The sequence below is a fragment of the Stegostoma tigrinum genome, chromosome 3 (genome assembly GCF_030684315.1).
Source record: "Stegostoma tigrinum isolate sSteTig4 chromosome 3, sSteTig4.hap1, whole genome shotgun sequence".
Taxonomy (NCBI): Eukaryota; Metazoa; Chordata; class Chondrichthyes; order Orectolobiformes; family Stegostomatidae; genus Stegostoma; species Stegostoma tigrinum.
In genome coordinates this window covers 71,229,220-71,251,583 of record NC_081356.1, presented here as the reverse complement: position 1 = coordinate 71,251,583, position 22,364 = coordinate 71,229,220, and the positions used below count along the sequence as shown (strand labels likewise).

Genomic DNA, 22,364 nt, shown 5'->3' with positions numbered 1-22,364 from the left:
TAGTCTCAGCAACTATCTTGTCAAAGTCCCTCAGGATCTTCCATGTTTCAAGAAGAACACCTGTCATTCTTCTGATCTCCGGTGTGTATTGGTCTATCCTGCTTAATCCTTCTTCAGAAGGCAAACCTCTTCTGAGAACCAGGAATGAACCTTGTCTGAAATGCTTCTAATGCAAGTATGCTCCTCTTTAACCGAGGTGACCAGAACTGTATGCATGGTACTAGTGATATTGTCTCAAATGCCCTTTACAGTTGTAGAAAGACTTCCCTTCTTCTAGACTCTAAACATGTTTCAGTAATTGCCAACATTCCGTTTTTCTCTCATTATTTGCCATGCCTACGTGCTGACTTCCTGTGATTCATGTTTAATGACACCCAGAACCCCCTGTCCTGCAGCATTCTCCAGTCTTTCTTTATGTAAATAATCTTCTCAAGTGGACAACCTCCTGTTTTCCTACACAATACATCATCTGCCAAACCTTTGCCCAATGACTTAACCTATCCATATCCTTTTGCATGCTTTTTGTATCCTCCCTACAACTTACTTTCCTCCCCATCCAATATTGTCAGCAAATTTAGCTACAATACAGTTGATCCATTTATTTAAGTCAATGATAAATAGCATAGATAGTCAAGGTCCCAGCACTGACCTTGTGGCACTCAACTAGTCAGCTTCCCATCCTGAAAATCATCAAGACACTCTGTTCCCTGCTAGCTCTGTTAGTTAGTTTCTCCCTCCTTTCCTTAGATCTAAATTGAATGTGGGTGTCCTTAGGGTTTGTTGCCCATCCCTCATTGCCCTTGAAATGAGTGGCTTGCTAGGCTAGAGTTGAGTTGAGAGTTGACTGCATTGCTGTGAATCTGGAGCCACATGCAGGCTGGAGGATAGCAGAATGCTTTCCCTAAAGGAATAATGTAGGTTTTTACTGCAAATGACATGGCTTGTCAAGGTCACTGTTACTGAGACTAGTTTTATATTCCAGATTTATTAACTTTTCCTCTGATTTTGTACTGTTCTAGGCTTTTTGAGTTTATTTTTTATTTTCACAAGTGTGCTTTCATTTAACCAGTTTTGTGATGAAGAGTTTCAACGGAACATATACAATCCATGGTGCCACTGTGTAGTATCATCAAATAGATTTTATTTACAACTTTAATTTCTCTTATCCCTCTATGTGGCATTGTTCAATTAATGATTGTATTCCGATAAAAACAATGTTCATGCAGTTTTTGCTATTGTTTTGCCAAGTTAAGCCATTAGACCAGATGGGGAGTTGTCTTTTCATTATATTTTGAAAACTAGATTCCAGACAGCCTGTGAGTGTGCTTGTAGCATTTCCACACATATCAAGAATGCATACCATAGATAAAGATCAACTTGTTTATATTGTGTTATGTTTTAGAAAGATTTAGACTGAGTTACGACAATTTTTTTGGGTTCAGTAATCCATGACTGTTCAAATGAAATGTGTGTGTTAACCTTGTCTCGGTGGCAGCCTTTTGTTTGACCTTGGTTTCAATCCACACTGCAGTGAGTTGAGTTCTTCTTCCAAGCCTGAGCTCCAGTGAAATACTGGGGGGAATGTGTTTTTTTCTTAAGAGATATGCTGCTTCAAGTAAGAAATGCAGATGAGGTGCTGATACCCTTTCAAGCAACAGATGATCCATGGAGATCCTATTCAGAATTTCAATCTGAAATGTGGCCTGGCTGCATGGAGGAACAATATTGAAAGTTATTTTCTTAAAATAAAAATTGTAAAATTTTACAAAGTTGGTAGCCTCTGCATTCTGAGCTTACAAAAGGTTGCCAGTTTTCTGACTTCTGTGGAAAGGTTGCGTCAGTGCATTGTAATCCTATCACAATTCAGCTTTGTATTTGCATACTGGCCTCCATGGTCAAGTCCTGATTATAAGCATCCTGGCTTTAAAACTGGGATGTGCTACCTGTAAATATTTAGTTCTGGGCTATTGACAATGACAGACTATTTATTAACTGTAATAAGTTGACAGAGTACCAACTAATGTACCAGGCCATGGGTGATGTTACAAATGCTTGCAATCACATTTGGCGTAATTGTTGAATGAGTTCCAAAACTTTTGAAGCCAACACTTTTTTTTCTCATGGTGAATAATGTTTTGGATACTGATTTTTTTTTTGTTTTCATAAGCTTTGTTAAGGATATGTCATGACTTGATGTTCTTCTTTCTTCACTTCCTCCTTCAAAAAGATTTCCCGAATGGAGTACGTGCACTCTAAGAACTTGATATATAGAGATGTAAAGCCAGAAAACTTCTTAGTGGGACGACCGGGAAGCAAAAATCAGAATGTAATTCACATAATAGATTTTGGCCTTGCTAAAGAATACATAGATCCAGAGACAAAAAAGCACATCCCTTACAGAGAACACAAGAGCCTTACTGGAACAGCCAGATATATGAGCATTAATACCCATTTAGGAAAAGGTAAGTAACTTCTCTCTGACTATCTGACTTGTTTATTGCTGGATAACTAGTGTGTGTTCTTATCAAAATAATTATATGGATTTAACTAGAATTATTTGTTTGATTGAAAGCACGTATTTAAGTTGTGATGAACTATAACTTGTCTTTTGTACTTCATACTGTTGAGACATTTCACTTGAGTACTATGGCTGTTAATCTTTAAATCTCCAAAAATGGAGATTGCCTTATTTGTAGCATTTCAAAATAAATTGCTGGTATTGTTGTAAGTTTGCCATTTTGAAATGCCATTGTAGCACAGTGGATATATTTTAGCTGTACAAAAGGTGGAGGCAGTTGCATTGTAGTGATATACTTGAACCAGGCCAGTGCTGTGAGGTCCAAATCTCGGCAATGTTGCTGGTGAAATTTAAATTTAAACAAAGAAATGAAGAATAAAATATCTCAGTAATGACAGTCTTGAAACGATCATCAATTGACATACATCCATCTGGTTTACTAATATCCTTTAAAAAAGGAATCCTGCCACCCTTTCCCATCTAGTCTCCAGATATGTGACTCCAAATGAATACCAATGTACCCTCTGAAATGGCCAACCAAGCCACTCAGTTCAAGGGGGAATTAGGGATTGGTAGCAAATGTTGTCATCAAGTCATACAGCACAGAAACAGACTCTTTGGTCCAACTTGCCCATACTGACCAAGTTTCCCAAACTAAACTAGTCCCACTTGGCTGTGTTTGGCACATATCCCTCTAAACCTTTCCTATTCATGTACCTATTCAAAATAACCATGTCTGTATCTGCCATTTCCTCTGGCAGTTCATTCCACATATGAACGTCCCTTTGTGTGGAGTGATGATATTCAGTAGATGTTGTGTGGAGCAGCACTCGCCCCAAATCTCTGCTGATTAAAATCATACATGCAGAAAGCTTTTGGCTTTCACACTGTGGGAGGCAGATGACCAAGCTGTCTTGGTGTTTTGGCGTAAGAGGTTTGTAGAAGAAGCATCTGTCTTTGAGACAAAGGCTTGCATTGCAGATATCCAGTTGTCTATGATCTACTGCAGGAGTTATGTGGAAAGTCATTGACACATTTTGTAAGGTAAGTGTAACATGCAACTCCATTGTATAAAAGTTTGTCTTGGAGACTGTCATTTCTGTAGCAAGTTAAAGACAACTGCGATCATTCCAGATCCACCAGGAGATACCAGGGAATCAGTTATCTAGCAAATGAGAGGAGGTTTTAGAAGGTTCTTATCAAAGCCACTTACATAATTCTGGCAGACATCCTTGTGGGTTGTATACTGGGTGTTAAAACAGTCACTAATATATACATGGATGGGTACTAACATTTTCTTAGATCTATTTTGACAGTAGATAATGTTAAATAGTGATTGAATGGAACAGTGTATGTTTAATCAGATATTGAATATACAAATTTATGACAATATGACCTGCATGTTCCGAGAATAATTCTTAATTTGCCTTTTGTAGTTTACAATGTGAAGGGACAGGTATTCTCATTCACCTCACATATATGGTATTATTTAAGGATATTTAGGCTTTGGGTTTTACTGTCTTTTTTTTTAATCCCCTGAAAGTAGACCCCTTCCTTTCTATGAACCAGAATCTCTTGCAATGTGAGACTGTTAATACCCACTGCCCACAATTTGTCTCCAAGTCATTAAAAAAGCATGTATTATCAAAACACCACACTATAAGACACAATGCCTGAATTCATTAACTTCTGACTAGATGCTGTGCGTTTCCAGCATTTGTTTTTATTTCAGATTTGCAGCATCCATAACATTTATCTATTTATCTATTTGACTGATGTTTAGAAGTTGGCCAGAACAACTCTAAAATTCCTCTGCTGTTCAAATTGTGCCATTACTTGTGTTATCAGTAGACAAAGTGAGGTTCTAGAAGACTGGAGGTTGCGACTGGAGATTGCTAACGTGGTGCCATTATTTAAGAAAGGTGGTGAGGAAAAGCCAGGGAACTGTAGACTGGTGAGCCTGACATCAGTGGTGGCAAACTATTGGATGCTATCCTGAGGCACAGGATTTATATGTATTTGGAAAGGTAAGGGCTGATTAGGGATAGTCACCGTGGCTTTATGCATGGGAAATCATGTCTCATTAAGTTAATTGAATTTTTTGAAGAAGTAATGACGAGGACTGATGAGGGTAGAGCGGTGGACGTGATCTATATGGACATCAGCAAGGCCTTTGACAAGTTTCCACTTAGTAGATTGGTTAACAAGGTTAGATCACATGGAATACTAGGAGAACAAGTCATTTAGGTACAGAACTGGCTCAAAGGTAGAAGTCAGAGAATGGTCGTGGATGGTTGCTTTTCAGACTGGAGCCTGTAGCCACCTGTGTGCCACAAAAATTAGTGCTGGGTCCATTGTTTTCATCATTTTTATAAATAATTTGCATGTGAATGTAGGAGCAATGGTTAGTGAGTTTGCAGATGACACCAAAATTAGAGGTGTAGTAGATAGCAAAGAAGGTTACCTCCGAGTATAACAGGATCTTGAGCAGATGGCCAATGGGCCGAAGACTGGCAGATGGAGTTTAATTTAGATAAACGTGAGGTGCTGCATTTTGGAAAGCTAAATCAGGACAGTGCTTATACACTTAATGGTAAGGGACTGGGGAGTGTTCTGAACAAAGAGACCTTGGAGTGTAGGTTCATAATTCCTTGAAAGTAGAGTCACATGTAGATAGGATAGTGAAGACGATGTTTGGTATGCTTGCCTTTATTGGTCAGTGCATTGAATGTAGGAGTTGGGAGGTCATTTTGCCGCTGTGGAGGGCAATTAGTTAGGCCACTATTGGAGCACTGTGTGCAATTCTGGTCTCCGTGCTGTAGGAAGATTTGTTGTGAAACTTGAAAGGGCTCAGGAAAAATTTACAAGGATGTTGCCAGAGTTGGAGGGCTTGAGCTAAAGGGGCAGGCTGTTTTCCCAGGAGCATCAGATGCTGAAGAAGGTTTATAGAGGGTTATAAAATCATGAAGAGCATGGATCGGGTGAATGCACAAGGTCTTCCCCTGAGGTGGGGGGGGAGTCCAAAACGAGAGGGCATTGACTTAAGCTGAGTGGAGAAAGATTTAAAAGGGTAACTTTTTTCATGTAGAGGGTGGTGTGTGTGGAGTGAGCTGTCTGAAGAGGCTGGTACAATTACAACATTTAAAAGGCATCTGGTTTGGTAAATGAATAAGAAGGGTTTAGAGGATATGGACCAAATGCTGGAAAATGAGACTAGATTTCCCTAGGATATCTGATTGACATGGACAAGTTGGACCAAAGGGTCTGTTTCCGTGCTGGACATCTCTCTGACTCTATGACATTCAGCTGAGAGGACAGATATGGCATTGATCTAAGATTCCATCTGGTAGGCAGACCCTTGGGCAGTGTTGCTTGAAAGTCTTGGTTTACATGTATGTTTAGTGGTTAGTATTTTTACTGGACTGTGCCTGACTTGTACCTGTCTTAGAATTCTTCTTTTTTGAGTAACATAATGCTACGATTTTGAACTTGTAGTCTGAAAAAGATAAGCTGAAACATTTAAAAGAGATTGTTAGAGGTGTTTGAGGATGCGGGGATTATAGAACATTACAGCACAGTACAAGCCCTTCGGCCCTCGATGTTGTGCCGACCTGTCATACCGATCTGAAGCCCATCTAACACTATTCCATGTATGTCCATACGCTTATCCAATCACAACTTAAATGTACCTAAAGTTGGCGAATCTACTACCGTTGCAGGCAAAGCATTCCATTCCCTTACTACTCCCTGAGTAAAGAAACTACCTCTGACATCTATCCTATATCTTTCACCCCTCAATTTAAAGCTATGCCCCCTCATGCTCGCCGTCACCATCCTAGGAAAAAGGCTCTCCCCATCCACCGTATCTAACCCTCTGATTATTTTATATGTCTCAATTAAGTCACTTCTCAACCTTCTTCTCTCTAACGAAAACAGCCTCAAGCCCCTCAGCCTTTCCTCGTAAGACCTTCCCTCCATACCAGGCAACATCCTAGTAAATCTCCTCTGCACCCTTTCCAAAGCTTCCACATCCTAAATGTTCTGACAGTTGAAGGCAAGTTGAAGGGATTGATAAGAATTTACATTTTATGAACCAGCACAAAGACTTGTGACCGCAAGCTTTTAAACAGTGTTCCCAAGACCATTATATGTGTGATCTTACAAGCCTGTCTTTCCGTTTGCATGAAATAATTTTTAAACCATCCTGCAATAATAAAAGTCTTTTACTTCACCTGAAATAAGCTGTGATACTAAGTGAAATTTCTTAGTGAACTGAAGCATTAGCATGTTCCTTTTCGTTGTGGGATAGGATGGCATGTGGTGGTGGTAGGAGGAGCAGTGTCCCATCGTACTTTTCATCATTCATATAAATGATTTGGATGTGAACATACGAGGTATGATTAGTGAGTTTGTAGATGACATGAAAATAGGTGGTGTAGTCGACAGTGAAGATTATCTCTGAGTACAACAGGACTTTAATCAGATGAGCCAATGAGCTGAGGAGTGGCTGATGGAGTTTGATTTAGATAAATGTGAGATTTTGCATTTTGGTAAGGCAAACCAGGGTAGGACATACACAGTTAATGGTCAGACCCTGGGGAGTGTTGCCGAACAAGAAGACTTAGGGGTGAAGATGCATAGCTCTTTGAAAATGGATTTGCAGGTAGACAGGTTGGTGAAGAAAGTGTTTGTTTGGCATGTTTGCCTTCAATTGTCAGAACATTGAGTACAGGAGTTGAGGTGTCGTCTTATGGCTGTACAGGACATGGGTGAGGCCACTTTAGAGTGCCGCATAGAAATCTGGATTGGTTTTCTACAGGAATGATGTGTTTAAACTTGAGAGGGTGCAGAAAGCATTTACAAGAATGTAGCCAGAGCTGTAGGATTTGAGCTAAAGGGAGAGGCTGATGAAGGGTCTAGGCCCGAAACGTCAGCTTTTGTGCTCCTGAGATGCTGCTTGGCCTGCTGTGTTCATCCAGCCTCACATTTTATTATCTAGGCTGAATAGCCTGAAGCTTTTCTCCCTGGAGCGTCGGAGACTCGGGGATGACCTTTATAGAGGTTTATGAAATCATGAGGGGCATGGATATGGTGAGTAGCAAGATCTTTTTCCAAGGGTGTGGGAGTCCAAAACTAGAGGACATGGCTTTAAGGTGAAAGGGGAAAGATTTAAAAGGATACAAGGGTTAACTTTTTCTCACAGAGGGTGGTACATGTATGGAACAAGCTGCCAGAGAAAGTGGTGGAGGTGGGTACAACCACCACCTTTTAAAAGGCACTTGGATGGCTACGTGCATAGGAAGGATTTAGCGGAATATGGGACAAATATTGGCAAATGGGATGAGGTCAATTTAGGATATCTGATTGGCATGGATGTGTTTGATCAAAGTCTCTGTTTCTGTATTGTATAACTGTATGACTGTATAACAGAAATGCTGCTTTAATTTTGGGGTTGTGAGGGAGAGGTGAATAATTTACCAAAGTATCAATAAGTTCTCTGTTGTGGCATTTTGAGAGTGACTGGTGAACTCTATTGTGTACATTTGAATAGCTTACAATGGAAAATTTAAATATCCCTCATATATGCATGTTTGAATTACTTCTATGAAATATCAGTTTTTATGTATAAAGATGTTTCATGCTTAATGAGATCACATTTTGTGAACACTGCAGAGAACTGATTTGTTTTTCACTTTAGTCTTTGTCCTTTTGTTATAATGGTTGGCATTTGGGCTGTGAGTGCTGCAGAGAATGAATGAAAACTATCTGTAAGCATGTATTTTGAGTAGATGCTCAAAATATTACTGGAAGAGTTAGCCATGAAATTAGTACGTGAAGCAGAAAACTCCATTTGTTATGTAGCAGAAGGTATTCGTTCTTTGGTAAGTAGCAATGTTGTTCTTTGTCAATTTTCATATAATGGTTATATCTACAACTGGTCACGAGTGATTCCACTCAGAGCAGTAACAATAAAATTAATTGTAATGAGAAAGAAATGGATATCTTAAGCAGTGAAAAACAATAATTGTTAATAATTGAATAAATAATGACCCTTTTTCTAAATAATAAATGAAGACTGCATTTATTTTTACAACTACATGTGGGATTGTTTTGGACATTTTTCAAAATGGTCATGCTGTTGAATGAAGGTACTGAATATGTACAATATTGGATGCTGGTACTTTACATTGGACTGTGGAGAAGATAACATTTGTATGGCTTTTGTGAAATATATTTGTTGTCTGTATATAATTATTATTTTTCTTGTTTAGTACATTCACAGTGTTGCAATCTTTATTGTCCTTCAATCCAGTTATATATGAGGGAAAAGCAATGATGCTTTAGAAAAGTGAAAATAAAGTGTAATACTGTTGGAGGTATAATCGATGTTGAAAATGAGGACCACTTCAATGTATGGGTTGCTGTGATCCTCAGAAAGCTGAGCTTACAATTAGTGTTGGATAAGATTGTGGTGAAATGATTTACCACTGGTCAAGTAAATGTAGATGCCCAGGAAAATGCCCTGGGGGACATAGGTTCAAATCTCAAATGGCAGGTGGAAAATGAAGCTGTCACTGTGATCGTGATCAGGAAATTATTTTTTTTTTAACAATGATCTGGTTCACTCATGTCCTTCAGGGAAGGAAATCTGCTTTCCTACCCAGTCTGGTTTATATGTGATATTCGGACTACAACAATGATGTTGACACTTAACTACCCTCTGAAATGGCTCAGCAAGTTACTGAGCCCAGGAGCAATTGGGAAGGAGCAACCCATGTTGGTTTTACCAGCCATTGCCCGTACACCATGATAAAATAAAGATCAAAGTAAAATATGTATGTAGCAGTATCTGTGATCATGACTAAATTTTGTACAGGTTATAAACTTGCATATGTTCCCAAATGCCTCCAAGTGTATCAAACCTGCCAGAAAATACAAGTTGAAAAATGTTTAAATTTAAACTGAGCAGTAATTTGTGATATACTGAACATCACCTGTAGAAACGGAGGGAGCTGAGGACAAGATGTAACTTCAAGAAAACATCCTTCATTCTGATATTATAAATAACATAATAATATAACACTGTTTTGTATGTAAGAAGACTCCATTTTATTTGGTTGTTGGACAGATCCCGAAATGAATGCTGTGTTCATTCTTATACCCCGACTTCTACATAAAACTGTTGACTTCAATAGAATTTGATCTCGACTTTGGTTTTACCCAGTCTCTGCATCCTAAACTTGTACGTGATTTAAGTAGCACAGAATCTAAGTGAAATCCTACACATACATGCTTTTATTCTGAGCCGATAAAACCAAGAGATTGGCATGCGTTTTGATAACTAGGTCAACTTGTGCCTCTTTCACAAAAACACGGCTGAGTTGTAGCAGTTTGATTGCACAGTACGTGAAAAACAGTGATGAGCAAAAGATATTGTTCCTGCCCATTATGTTGCTGTGAGGAAAAAGTGTTAGGCAAACAAGCAACTCTAGTCACTCAAGTCTTGTTACAGAATCCAAGGGAATGAAAAGGCACTTTGGTGTTTTCAGTATGCACGCTGTTGATATCTCCCTCTCCTGTTCACTGTGGCTGAATGGGCCCTAAGTCTTTGCTCAAACTACGTAGGATCTTAAGCTGAGATCTATATAGAATAGGTAACTTAGACCTCTGATAGTGTTTCTTTTCTCTCTCACTCTCTGTCTGTCTCATTGTCTTTTGCTCTCTGTCTCTGTGTCTCTCTGTCTCTGTCTCTCTTTCTCTTCCTCACTCTCTTTCCTTCTCTCTGTCCCTCTCTCTGTCTCTGTCTGTCTCTCTTTAAATAGAAGGAAAATACTGTAGAGCTGTTGAGGCTGGTTATTAATAATCTTGCCTTGGAATTCCCAACTGCAGTTGTTTAACTATCTTACCATCTTGATGATGTCCCGAGTGCAGCATTATATTTTTAGTTCTCTCCTTTAAAGCTGACAAGTTTCTGAACTTTTTCATGTCCATTTCACTGCACTTCTTGTGTCAATTGTCATTTACTGGGTACAGGATATATTATTGATTCATTTCAGTAGTCTGTGAACAACATGGTACTGAAAAATATGTTTAATGTAATGTACTTTGATGAAAGCTGAAGTTGATGCAAGGTCAGGTTCCTAGAGCTCCTGTCCTAATGGCACTGTGGATGTGCTTCCCTTCAATAGACTGTAACAGCACAAGAAGCAAAATCTGGATAGAAATGACAACTGCAAACCAACACTGGCTGTTATATATAAATAACTGGTATTTAAACAGAGAGGCTGAGACCACACTTTGTGAGAGCTTTATTTCAGCTAACTACACCCCATGAGACACTCATATCACTGATTATATGTTTTTTAATCAACCTGTTTAGAGTGGATATAATACACCTCTGGAACATGTGAGATTTGAACCCATGCCTCCTAGTTCCAAGATGAGAACAGTAGCAGGACATCATAAGACCCTTCCCTCACCGCTGCTTAGTAGCTTCTAACAATCATATATATGCACTTGACACCCACTTAACATCTAACTATTATATCCATAATCTGTTCCCTCATTCTCTTGAACCCATCAAGATCATTGCCACAGACCATATTAGATGATAACAGATTTCCCTTTTTTCTTTTCAAACCAATCTACATTCAAAAAAGTACTTAATATCAAATAAGACATATTAACTGACAACATGTGTACATTTGTTCTTTGCATATTGAAGTTCCAATTGTCCTTTTTGGGACAGTATCCAACATTTTGTTTAGCATCTATTTTAAAACTGAAATACCGATCTGCACTCTTTTCTCATTCGAACAATCTGTTGAGTGTCTGTTACAAAACAATGACTTGCCTTAGTGTAGTACATGATGTGTTTGGTGCTGAATCCCTTTTTAGAATTTCTTCCAATGTTTTCATGAAGAAAAATGCCATATCCACCACCTCACCAAAAGTAAGTGTTACTGACACTAAGATACTTTTATTTCTCTTCTGTTTATTTCAGCTTTCTAAAGAGTAATATTTGCCTCCCTACCCACAAGGAATATGAAAAAGCTACCTGTAGTCAATTCATCATAGAGATTTGCCTGAAAAACATCACATAAAACAACAAGTTTCATGTTTCTGCCATCTCCCAATGTTGGAAACTTTAAAAACACAATGTTCCATTTTTAATTTTTTTTCCAATATTTTGTTTGCCTGAATGAAAAAAAACCTTCCACCTTGGGAGTTTCAACTGTTGTGCTGTATTCTATCACTTCAAGTGGCATCTGACCTTGTCTGATTGCCCAGCCAAATCAGTTGTCTAATTAAACTTCGGAGTTCCTCCATTTCAGTTGTTGAAGTACCTGCATCTTTTTCTGAGGCCCTGCTTTGATAACCAGTGAGGGTGCTAACATTTTCCAAATAAGATTGCTGATGCAAAGTGACAGTTGATCGATTCTGCCTTCTAGCTTCAAATTCTGCTTTTAATTCATTTATTACAATCTTTGCAAGTTCACTGTTCCCACTCTGTTCAAAAAAAAAATTATCTGCATGTATCGTAAAGATGCCTGGAAGCTGCCCCTCATGAAACCAGTGAATCATGGCCGGGAATCCTTTCAATTGAACGCAACCCAAGTTTAATCAAACAGACCTTACTGGGAAGTCCCAACTCTTGTAGCATCATTTAGGCGATAAATTCTTTTAACTTTCAAATGTTCCCACTGTGCCTCTTATTGTAGGTAAAGAAACATTTCCACCTTGAATCAGTCTTCCCGAAGAAATATAACTTTCAAATCAGTTGATCTAGATTCCTAAGATTTTGTTGCTAATAAAGCCAGGAGAACTTTCAAAATTTCTTTATTTGCTGTTTTGCTGTCAGTGAATCTTCACTTCTGTCTTGGTTCCCCAGTTTTTCTTGAAATTGTTGTGCCACTACCCTTTCTTTATCCTTTAAAGTTCCACCAGTGGACACCTTTTCTGTGCATGTTCACCTAGGATTCCCAGTTGGTACTATATTTCTTGGATTTGGTGACAATTACTACTATCCAAATACTCTATCTTACCTACTGTCTCTTTTCAGACTACTACTTTTGACTTCCCCCTCTATCAATAGGATTATTTAAAACTTTCTCTGATTTTTTTTTAAAGGCATATTGACTCCCAGACTATTGTTTGTGCTTGGAATACATTTTCTCACCTTCCAATTTTGTATTTTATGGTGCCAATCTCTTCCCCATGCTTTACTAAGAATAGTCACGTCTCTCCATTGATTAGTTCTTTCTGGTAACTACTTGGACTTTAGTGCCCATTTTTGGCAGTTGCCCTTTGGAACCAGCGAGGTCTCATTGTTCATCATCAATCACATTGTCAATCGCAGCAGTTTGATTCTCACAATCTGTGTAACATCTGGGGTATGAAATTGTTACTTTTGATAACTTTTTCAGAAACTGCAAATTTGTTATCCATACCAAGCAACCTTGAAGACTGTACCAAACAGTCTGGTTCCTATACTGCATGGTTATTATTTTGCCATCTTTACCAATAACAATGCCAGCACAAATTGGCGATTTCCAGATGAAGTCTTGCATACAATGTACCAAATTCCTCTACGTACTTTTTCCTGTTGCAGGAGCCTCCAATTTATGAATGTATGACATCCAAACACTGGTACTTAAGAGCACGGACCCATACGTGGTTGTAATTTTAAAGACCCACCAATAATGTTTCCTGTACTTACAAATGGCTTCTTTACCTTGTCTTGCATTGTTTTCCGACTTTTGAATGCCCTCCAGAATGGAACCCGTTCACACTCTGAGGACTGCCTGTACTAACTTTAGCCTTTCTAAATTTGACAAAATCTGACCACTGCTCATAAAGTCAATAAATCATCATTTTATGATAAATGTTGTCCATGAAATTTAACAATCTGTCCAAACCTTAGCCCGTGTCCAAATCATCAGGCTCCAATTCTGAAAAAAAATTGCTTCCATTGGTAACAGAAGATAGTTGATTTAGTTTGATTAATTACCCCTATTCTATGAAAATGTGCCTCCTGACCAGTGGAAGAATCAAATTATAATGTGGACCTGGGTCACTTCTTTATCAACTATGAAACATAACATGGCTGTAGCATTCCAAGAAATGAAGTGCACTAGAAGATAACAGTTTTAAAACAGTTTAGCTCTAAGTCCATGTTTAAAGTGAGGCCTTGATTTCATAGAATCATAGAATCCCTACAGTGGTGAAGCAGGCCATTCAGCTCATCGACTCCGCACCAACTCTCCGAAGGGCATCCCACCTGGAGTGACTGAGAATCATAGAAAACTCTTCATTGTTTGGATTCATACCTGTCACAAAGGGAGGATGTTTGCTGTTCTTGGAGGTCGGTCATCTCTGTTCCAGGACATCTCTATAGGAGTTTTTCATGTTTAATCGACCTATTCAGATATGTTAGGACGCATCTCTGAAGCATATGTGGCTTGAACTATAACCTCCTGGCCTAAAGTTGCTCAGAATAGTTTCCTAAGCAGCCTTCCCTCCATCATAAAGTCAGATGGTTGCTAGTGATTTTACAATATCGAGCACCACACCTGATTCAATTATTGAAGGAGCCTGTGTCCGTAGCTACCAAGGCCCGAAAGCACCCAAGAGGATAAGTAGCAAGTAATAATTGTGCCACACAAGTATCAGGCAATGAATCACTACTTGACATTGATTGGCAATACCAACGCTGAATAACCAAATATCAACACTGTGGGGTTGCCATTGACCATATACCATATAAATGTAGATATTCCTAGAGCAAGTCAGAGGCTAACAATTCTGCAGTCAGTCTCCTCCAATCTCTCAAAGCCTGTCTGGTACCTACAAGGCACAAGTTAGGAGCGTGAGAGAATTCTCTCCAGCTGACAACATGTCAAGAGGTTTGATTGTATCTAGGCCAAAGCAACCTGCTGCTTGACTGACATCCCATCCAGCACCTTTAACATCCACTGCCTTTTTATCACTGATGCAGAGTGGCAGCTGAATGTGCCATCTTTAAGATATGCTGCAACCATATGCCTCAGACAGCACCTTTCAAAATCACTAAGAGGAACAGACATTGCTTGGGAATTCCATCACCTGCACATTCCCCATCAATCTACACAGCATTCTGATTTAGAAGTATATCATCGCTGTCATTGGGTCAGAATCCTAGAAATCCCTTTCTAACAGCATAGTGAGAGCTCAGTATCATATGGAATGCTGGTGTTTAAGATGGTGGCTGACCACCTCCCTTCTACATACAATTCAGGTTGAATAGCAAATGCTGAATAGCCAGAAAATCCCCCCTCACGTGGACAAATAAAACTCAAAACCTGATGAACAACTATAATGACTACCCTGGGGAAGAAGTATAAGAAATATTTTGATCAGAGATAATGGGGACTGCAGATGCTGGAGAATCCGAGATAACAAAGTGTGGAGCTGGATGAACACAGCAGGCCAAGCAGCATCTTAGGAGCACAAAAGCTGACGTTTCAGGCCTAGAAGGGTCTAGGCCTGAAACGTCAGCTTTTGTGCCCCTAAGATGCTGCTTCGTTTTAAGAAACATTTTATTGTGTATGTGGGTGCTTTTATTAGACAATGGTGACTTTTATTTTTCTTGATGAATTCCTCAACTTTCTCAAAAGTTGAAATGGTCTCCCTTGAAGTGAATTGATGGGCTGTGGTGATTTATACAAGTTGCTATATGGTAACAGTCCTATTCTACTAAAAGAGCTGGTAACCAAATTGTTGTGTTCTTAATTGAGTTGATAATCCCCAGCCCGTGATATCGCTATTATTTCCCAGCTTCACATAAGCATTACTTTCTGACTACATTGGATGGAAGTGGTTGACATGAAATAACTTGGAGGATTCTGCAAACATTGTGTGTGTCACTAACACTTGTTGCTCCAGCATCAACTCTATAGAGAGGTGGAAAAGTGAGAAACAAGGCCACATTGTTAACATTTCTGCTTTTTGACCCTACCTACACCAGTAATTGCTCAACCCTTTCCCTGGCCTCTTCTGTTTCAACTGCTGCTTCCCACTTTTTCTTCAATATGAAGCCTGCAGTTTTTGCACCACTGTTCCATTCTGAAGAAGAATTGCATCGGATTTGAAAAGCTAACTTTGTTTCTTTCTGCATTGATGCTGCCAGTCCTTCTGGGTTTTTCCAGCACCTTTTTTTAACTTCAGATTTGCAGTCATTTGCCTTTGTTACTTAAGTCAGATCTCTTCATAATTTCAAGCTAGCTGTGAGAATGGTATGGGTTTTAACATTTGAAACCTAATTTTTTAATTATGGAATCCTAGAATGGTCACGACACAAAAGGAGGTCATTCAGCCCACCATGTCCTTGCTGAGGTCTCTGAAGAAACAATTCACCTTGTGCTACGTCTTTATCCTTTCTCCTTAGGCCTGCACATTTTTCCTCATCGGATAATGATCTTGTTCCACTGTGAAAGTCTCAGTTGACCTTGCGGAATGAGGCACATGTCAAGGCCCATGTGATTATGCAGCCAAACAGTGATGAAAATGCTGATTAAGCTAGTTTTTGCCTTCCCTACTAGGGACAGTGATCTGACATTGTGGATTGCATGTCATTCATCGATTTTTCATTTCAGCCAAAAAAGTCAAAGGACAGAGGAATGAATAGAATGCAGGAAAGGAATGGATATGCTGGGAGAATTTTAGAGCTGGGAGAAGGAAGGAAAGAGCTGTAAGGTCAGAAAGAGCTAACAGGTCAGAAGAGTTGTAGTAGAGGAGAGAGGTTTGGGGCGGTGAGTGGAGGACAGGGACAGCAAGGGGCGAACAAATTGTTTGACGATATTAGATCAGGTTTTGGCGGGTAATCATTTGCCATTGATTTCCTATACCATTTTGCAGGACTACTCATACTGGAGCTCATCACCATCTTTCTCCTGAATTTTTTTGCAATAGCTACTGTAGCTAGGTTTACTTGTTCCAATTGCACTGTGTGAAAACCGTAGTTGTTGACTGCACTCCGAATGCCTCCACTCTTCATCCTACCTCCTGCAGTTACATTATATTCCGCTACTTCTTGACCTGCGCTCTTTGTGGTCCTATTTGTTTCCTTGTTCAAACTAATTTATTTAATTTTGGTTGGCTAACTGCTGAGTCACCGCTCAGTTGTCAACAAATGTGACTTCATCCTTACAAAATCCCAGAGTTTCAATTTTCCATGAAGCTGTTTGAATCCCAGATAGAGGGTTTCAGATTTTGTCTGACATTGCAACTAGCTCTTGCTTAATAATGGCCCTGAATTCTTTTGATCACTCATGTTGGAGCCACTTCTTGTTTACTCCATGTTTGGGTGCCACTTTTTTGGCTGTTCTGCCCTTCCAATATCCTTGACCATTTCCTCCCACTGACCATGTCCCTTCCCACTCCCAAAAACCACTTTGACACCCTCAGAGTTATGCCATTTCTTTACCTTCTCTATCCTTTTTAACTACCTTTACAGCATTCAATTTTGCACTCAATTTCTTTTTCCAGCATATAAATAAATGATACAAAAGTTGACATCGTTGTTGTCCCTGTTATCGCCATTTCTGTCAGGCTTACAATATAGTTGCAGCTTGACACAAGACCTGTGTGGTTGGAATGCAAAGTATGAGCACCTCTCTAAGACAACATTAAGACACATAGTGTTACAGTAATAACAATCTTTTTCTCAACCAGCATCTCTTGTTTTGACACAATTTTTAACTCCCCTGATTATGGCTGATTGATTTTTTGATCAGTTTGTTTTTTAAAAATGCCAGTAGACCGAAATAACCAGTTAAAACCTGGTAAAACACTTGAATTTAATCAGCGGTAGTGAACTCTGGGCAAAATGAGTGATTGGAGGATTTTGTAACAGCCACTCCACCTGATGGGGAAAGTGACTGTTCTGCTGAAATGGTTGTTTAAGAAAAATACGCAGATCTACTTTGAAAGATCTGTAAGGCTGACTGAGCTGTCTTTTCCAGATTTCAGTGGGCATGATGAGGACTTGGCATCATGTTCACCCATGGATTTGTGGATAATACAGTGCCCTTCCTTGTTAATGGAGCTTCTCCCTGTTTCAGGTGGGATCTCTGATTCCTATCCATGGTTCAACTGGAATATGGAGCAGACTAACCAGTGGCAATTCAGTGAAACTAATTATTAGACACCCAGTGGTGTGTGATTTTGATATTAAGATTGAAATTGGCCCACCCCTCAAGGTTTATTCAAAATCAGCTGTAATTTCTTATTTGCAGGAGAAGACAATGTCTTGATCACATTAGCTGGATATTTGTTGAGGCCCTTTTTAGCAACTTCATAAATGAACTTTAACAAGCTTCAGTCATGTGAACTTCTTTTTGTATGTTTTGAAGATTTTTCCATCCCGCCCTTGATGACTACCTTAAATGCTCTTTTCCTCTTGGAGGAAACCCTTATTTTCTGCTCAGTCCTGCAAAGGAAATGAGTAACAAGTAAGTTTATGATTTTGACTTGAACTTTCAATACAAGTGTTCAAAGCATCTTCCTGGAATTCACAGTTCTTTTGTGGACAGTATTTCTGTATCATATTTATTTAAGGTTATTGTTAAAGTAGAGTAATATTTTGTATCAAAGTTTGAATGAGTCAACTCAAGTGTCAACGAAGCAATGAACTCCTGATTTTAATTGTTCTGTTGTGGGTCATTGTCAATTGAGTTTGTGCACTTCCCCGCAAGAGGGCAGAAAAGATGCAGTTGATTCATTCAAATTATAGGTTCTGTTGCTTTCATAATAAAGGTTGCTGTATGGATGTTTGGACAAATATATAAGATCACCCTTTGGGAGCAATAATGTATTACAGTCCTGATGATGTATCTCATTTGCACAAATTGTGGTAGACTCCTTGTTTAAATATGTCCAAGCTGTAAATGATTATGTCTTATGAGCCTCTTCAGCCCAAAGAGCCAGTTGCAGGGTTGGTATGGGCATCCTCACAATTCGCAGTTTTTACTGTTTTCATGGCGCTGAGAGGACTTTCTGCAGTTGCTCCTTGTCTTCTAGAGTGTGGTCAGAATATCACGTATTTGGCATAGATGGCCCTTGAATTATGTTGAACCAAATAGGATAGCTGCACTGTTTCCCAAAGAGAAAGATAAACTATACAGAAATTTTTGTGGCTTTTTTTCCCCTAAAAGTTGTTTTTTTTTAAAAAAATCATTTGTATCCTTGCTGTTAAGGACGGAAAGGGCCATGGGGAAGATGGAAGCAAATCCACAAATAACACTAATGAATGTAATAAATGATGGACTGTATTAGATTGTTCCTTGAAGCTGTGAGGAAGTTTTGGGGGTTAGGTTCATTGTCCAGTGTTTAGAATTGAATTATACACTGAAATAATAGGTTTCTAAATGGAAATGAAGATTAAAGATCAAAAGGAATAAAACACAATTTATACCAATGTCACTGATAATATGAACTTTGTAAAGTTATCACTGAATTTAATCTGTAAGGGAGGTTGAGAGAGTTAACTCTTGCTAATCTCAAATTTAATGCAATGTTGTGCCTACTACAGAGATAACAAATATTAGAAACATGCGTCTTAACAAATTGCTTAGGTGTTTGGTACAACCTTCGTCAGACCTGGCCTGATTGATCTGCAGAATTCCTGAAAAAGAATAGATAATGACTCTCAGTTTTGTTTCCAGTTTGCTTCTTTTATTATTCACGTGTGGGACAAAGTCATCCCTGACTGTCCAGCCTAAATTGTCTGTCCGTAGTTGTACTTGGAATTGTGGTGGTGAGCTGCCTTCTTGAACTGCTACAGTCCACGTGCTGTGGATTGACCCACAATGGCATAGTGAGGGAATTCCAGGATTTTAACACAGTGACATATTTAAGTCAGGATGGTAAGTGGCTTGAAGGGAAACTTGAAGGTGATGGCATTCTCATGTATCTGCTCCCCCTGTCCTTCTGGATGTAAGTGGTCACGGGTTTGGAAGTTGATGCTTAAGGATCTTTGAGTTTCTGAGGTACTATTGAGAGTCGGTGGAAGAGTGAGTATTTGTAGACGTAGTGTCAAGCTTCTTGAGTGTTGTTTGAGCTGCACCTATCCAGACAGTCCTAACTTGTGACTTGTAGATAATGGACAGGCTTTGGGGAGTCAGGAGGTGAGTTACTCTCTGCAGTTTTACTAACCTCTAACCTACTCTTGTAGCCACAGTGTTTATGTGGTGAGTCCAGTTGAGTTTCTGGTCAGTGATAACATCCAAGATGTTGATAGTGGGGTATTCAGTGATGGTAACACCATTGAATGTCAAGGGGCAATGGTTAGATTGTCTCTTATTGATGATGGCCATGGCCTGTCATTTGTGTGGCACGAATGTTACTTGCCACTTGTCAGCCCAAGCCTGGATATTGTCCAGATCTTGATGCATTTGAACATGAACTGCTTCAGTGTCTGAGGAGTCACGAATGGTGCTGAAGGCTGTGCAATCATCAGTGAACATCCACACTTCTGACCTTATGATGGAGGAAAGGTCATTGATGAAGCAGCTGAAGATGGTTGGGCCGAGGACACAATTCTGAGGAACTCCTGCAGAGATGTCCTGGAGCTAAGATGTTTGAATTCCATCAACCACGACCATCTTCCTATGTGTCAAGTATGACACTGGAGCCACTGGAGAGTTTGCCCCCGATACCCATTGATTCCAGTTTTGCTAGGGCTCCTTGATGCCACACTCGGTCGAATGTAGCCTTGATATCAAGGACTGTCACTCTCACTTTACCTCTGGAATTCAGCTCCATTATCCATGTTTGAACCAAGGCTATAATGTGGTCAGGAGCTACAACTCCCAAGTCTCTTTGTGCTTCAGAATCCTGAAGCCTTTCCCTCTTTAGAAAATAATCTACCCCTTTATCCTTCCTACCAGAGGGCATAACCTCACACTTTCTCATACTTCATTACACCTGCCAATTCTTTGCCCACTCTCATAGCCTGTCCAAGTCCTTGTGCGGCTTCCCCACTTTCTCAACACTACTTGTATCTCCCACGTATCTTTGTGTCATCTGCAAACTCGGCAACAATTTCCCCAGGTCTTTTGTCCAGATAACTAATGTATAACATAAATAGTTGTAACCCCAAACTGGTCTCTAGCGAACTCCACCAACTGCTATCCTGAAAAAGACCCCTTTATCCCCATTCTTTGCCTTTTTGGCCAGTTAACTAATCTTCTATCCAACGTCGTGCCTTGCCCCTAACTCCAAGGCCCCTTATTTAGCAACCTCCTGTGTGGCATCTTGTCAAAGGCTTTATGGAAACTCAAATAGATCATGTCCACTGACTGTCTTTTATCTAACTTGCTCGTTACATCCTCAAAGAATTCCAACAGATTTGTCAGGCATGACAGCTCCTTGACCAAGCTGTGCTGACTCAGCTGTATTTTACCATATACTTCCAAGTGCTCCATAATCTCAAGCTTAATAATGGATGCTAAAATGTTACCAAACACTGAGATCAGGCTACCTATTATTTGCTTCACTGCCTTCTGCCTCCCTTCTTTCTTTAATAGGGATATTACATTAGCCGTTTTTTAGTCTTTGTCACCATCCCTGATTCCTGTGGTTCCTGAAAGATCACCGCCAATGCCTCTACAGTTTTCTCAGCTATCTCCCTCAATCTACTTGACTTATCCACCTTTTAGGCCTTTCAGCTTCCCCAGTGGTAGCCACTGCACTCACCTCTGTCCCCAACCCTCTTGAGGTTCTGGTACGCTGCTGGTGTCTTCCACTTTTGTTTTTGTTGTATGCAGTTGTAAGTAAACTTGGGCTTGTTGCAGCAGCATTATTTGCAAGTCTCTCGACTGGGTAAACAGCTCAGTTGATCGTGAGAATGGTCAATGATGAGAAAGAACCATCTCTCCCAAAAATTCAAATTTGCCTAGTACAAGGCAGTTGAAACTGTAGTGCATAAGCTATACCTGGGCTAGAAGCCTGGGTAGTATAAACATACATTCACTTTCACTTCTTGTTAATTTGCCTTGGTTGAATGTTGTTGGCAAGAAGTTTGGATGAGGCTTATTGGTGGATGAATCTAAAATCGAAAAACTAGCTCTATTAACATGTATCACTTCTTTCCTAAGTGTTTTTGGACAGACATTTATATTGATTTTTTTACTCACTTCAGTTGAGTTGTACAACCTGCTTTCTTGGTTTACCTTGAAGAACTAATTTGGATTCATCCAGCCTTTCAAAGTCCATGTACACCGAATCATCAGCCTTGCCCTTTCAACCCTCTCCATTATCTCTTCAAAAATACTCCAAGTTAGTAAGAAATGATTTTCCATAATACGTGCGATGACGCTTCCAAACTACCCTTTTCTCCATGCGGTGATTAATCCTATTCCGAATAATTGTTTCCAGAAGTTTTCCCACCACACAAGTTAAGCTGACTGGTCTGTAACTGCTGGACTTGGTTTTGAGCTTCTTTTAAACAAAGCTGTAATGTCACAATGCCTGCAATTCTCCAGTCCTCTGGCACCATTCCAGAATACAGAAAGATTTGAAGATCTTTGTCAGTGCCTCTGCAATTTCCACTTTCAATTCCTTCAATATCCTGCATTGTTCAGTTCCCAGTGTCCTTATCAACTGCATTTAGTACCAGCTTATCAAATACCATCTCCTTATCAGTATTAAATCCTTCTAGAGACTTTTGAAAGATTTAATTCATGGAATGTGGGAATTGTTGGCTGAACCAGTAATTATTACCCACCCCTAGTGACCCTTGAGAGGATGATGGTGAGCTGTCTACGAATGGCTGCAATCCATTTGCTGTAGGTAGACTTCAATGCTG

At 39.5% G+C, this 22,364-nt stretch overlaps 1 protein-coding gene across 5 annotated transcripts in view; it reads left to right on the top strand.

Annotated features, from left to right (window-relative positions):
* The window catches only part of LOC125450908 (casein kinase I), a 197,717-nt gene that overhangs the window by 119,336 nt on the left and 56,017 nt on the right, over positions 1 to 22,364 (top strand). For all 5 annotated transcript variants that reach the window (XM_059644672.1, XM_059644669.1, XM_059644671.1 and 2 more), the window contains exon 6: positions 2,228 to 2,462. In XM_059644672.1, the coding sequence (XP_059500655.1) occupies positions 2,228 to 2,462 (235 nt within the window). The remainder of the gene's footprint in view (positions 1 to 2,227; positions 2,463 to 22,364) is intronic.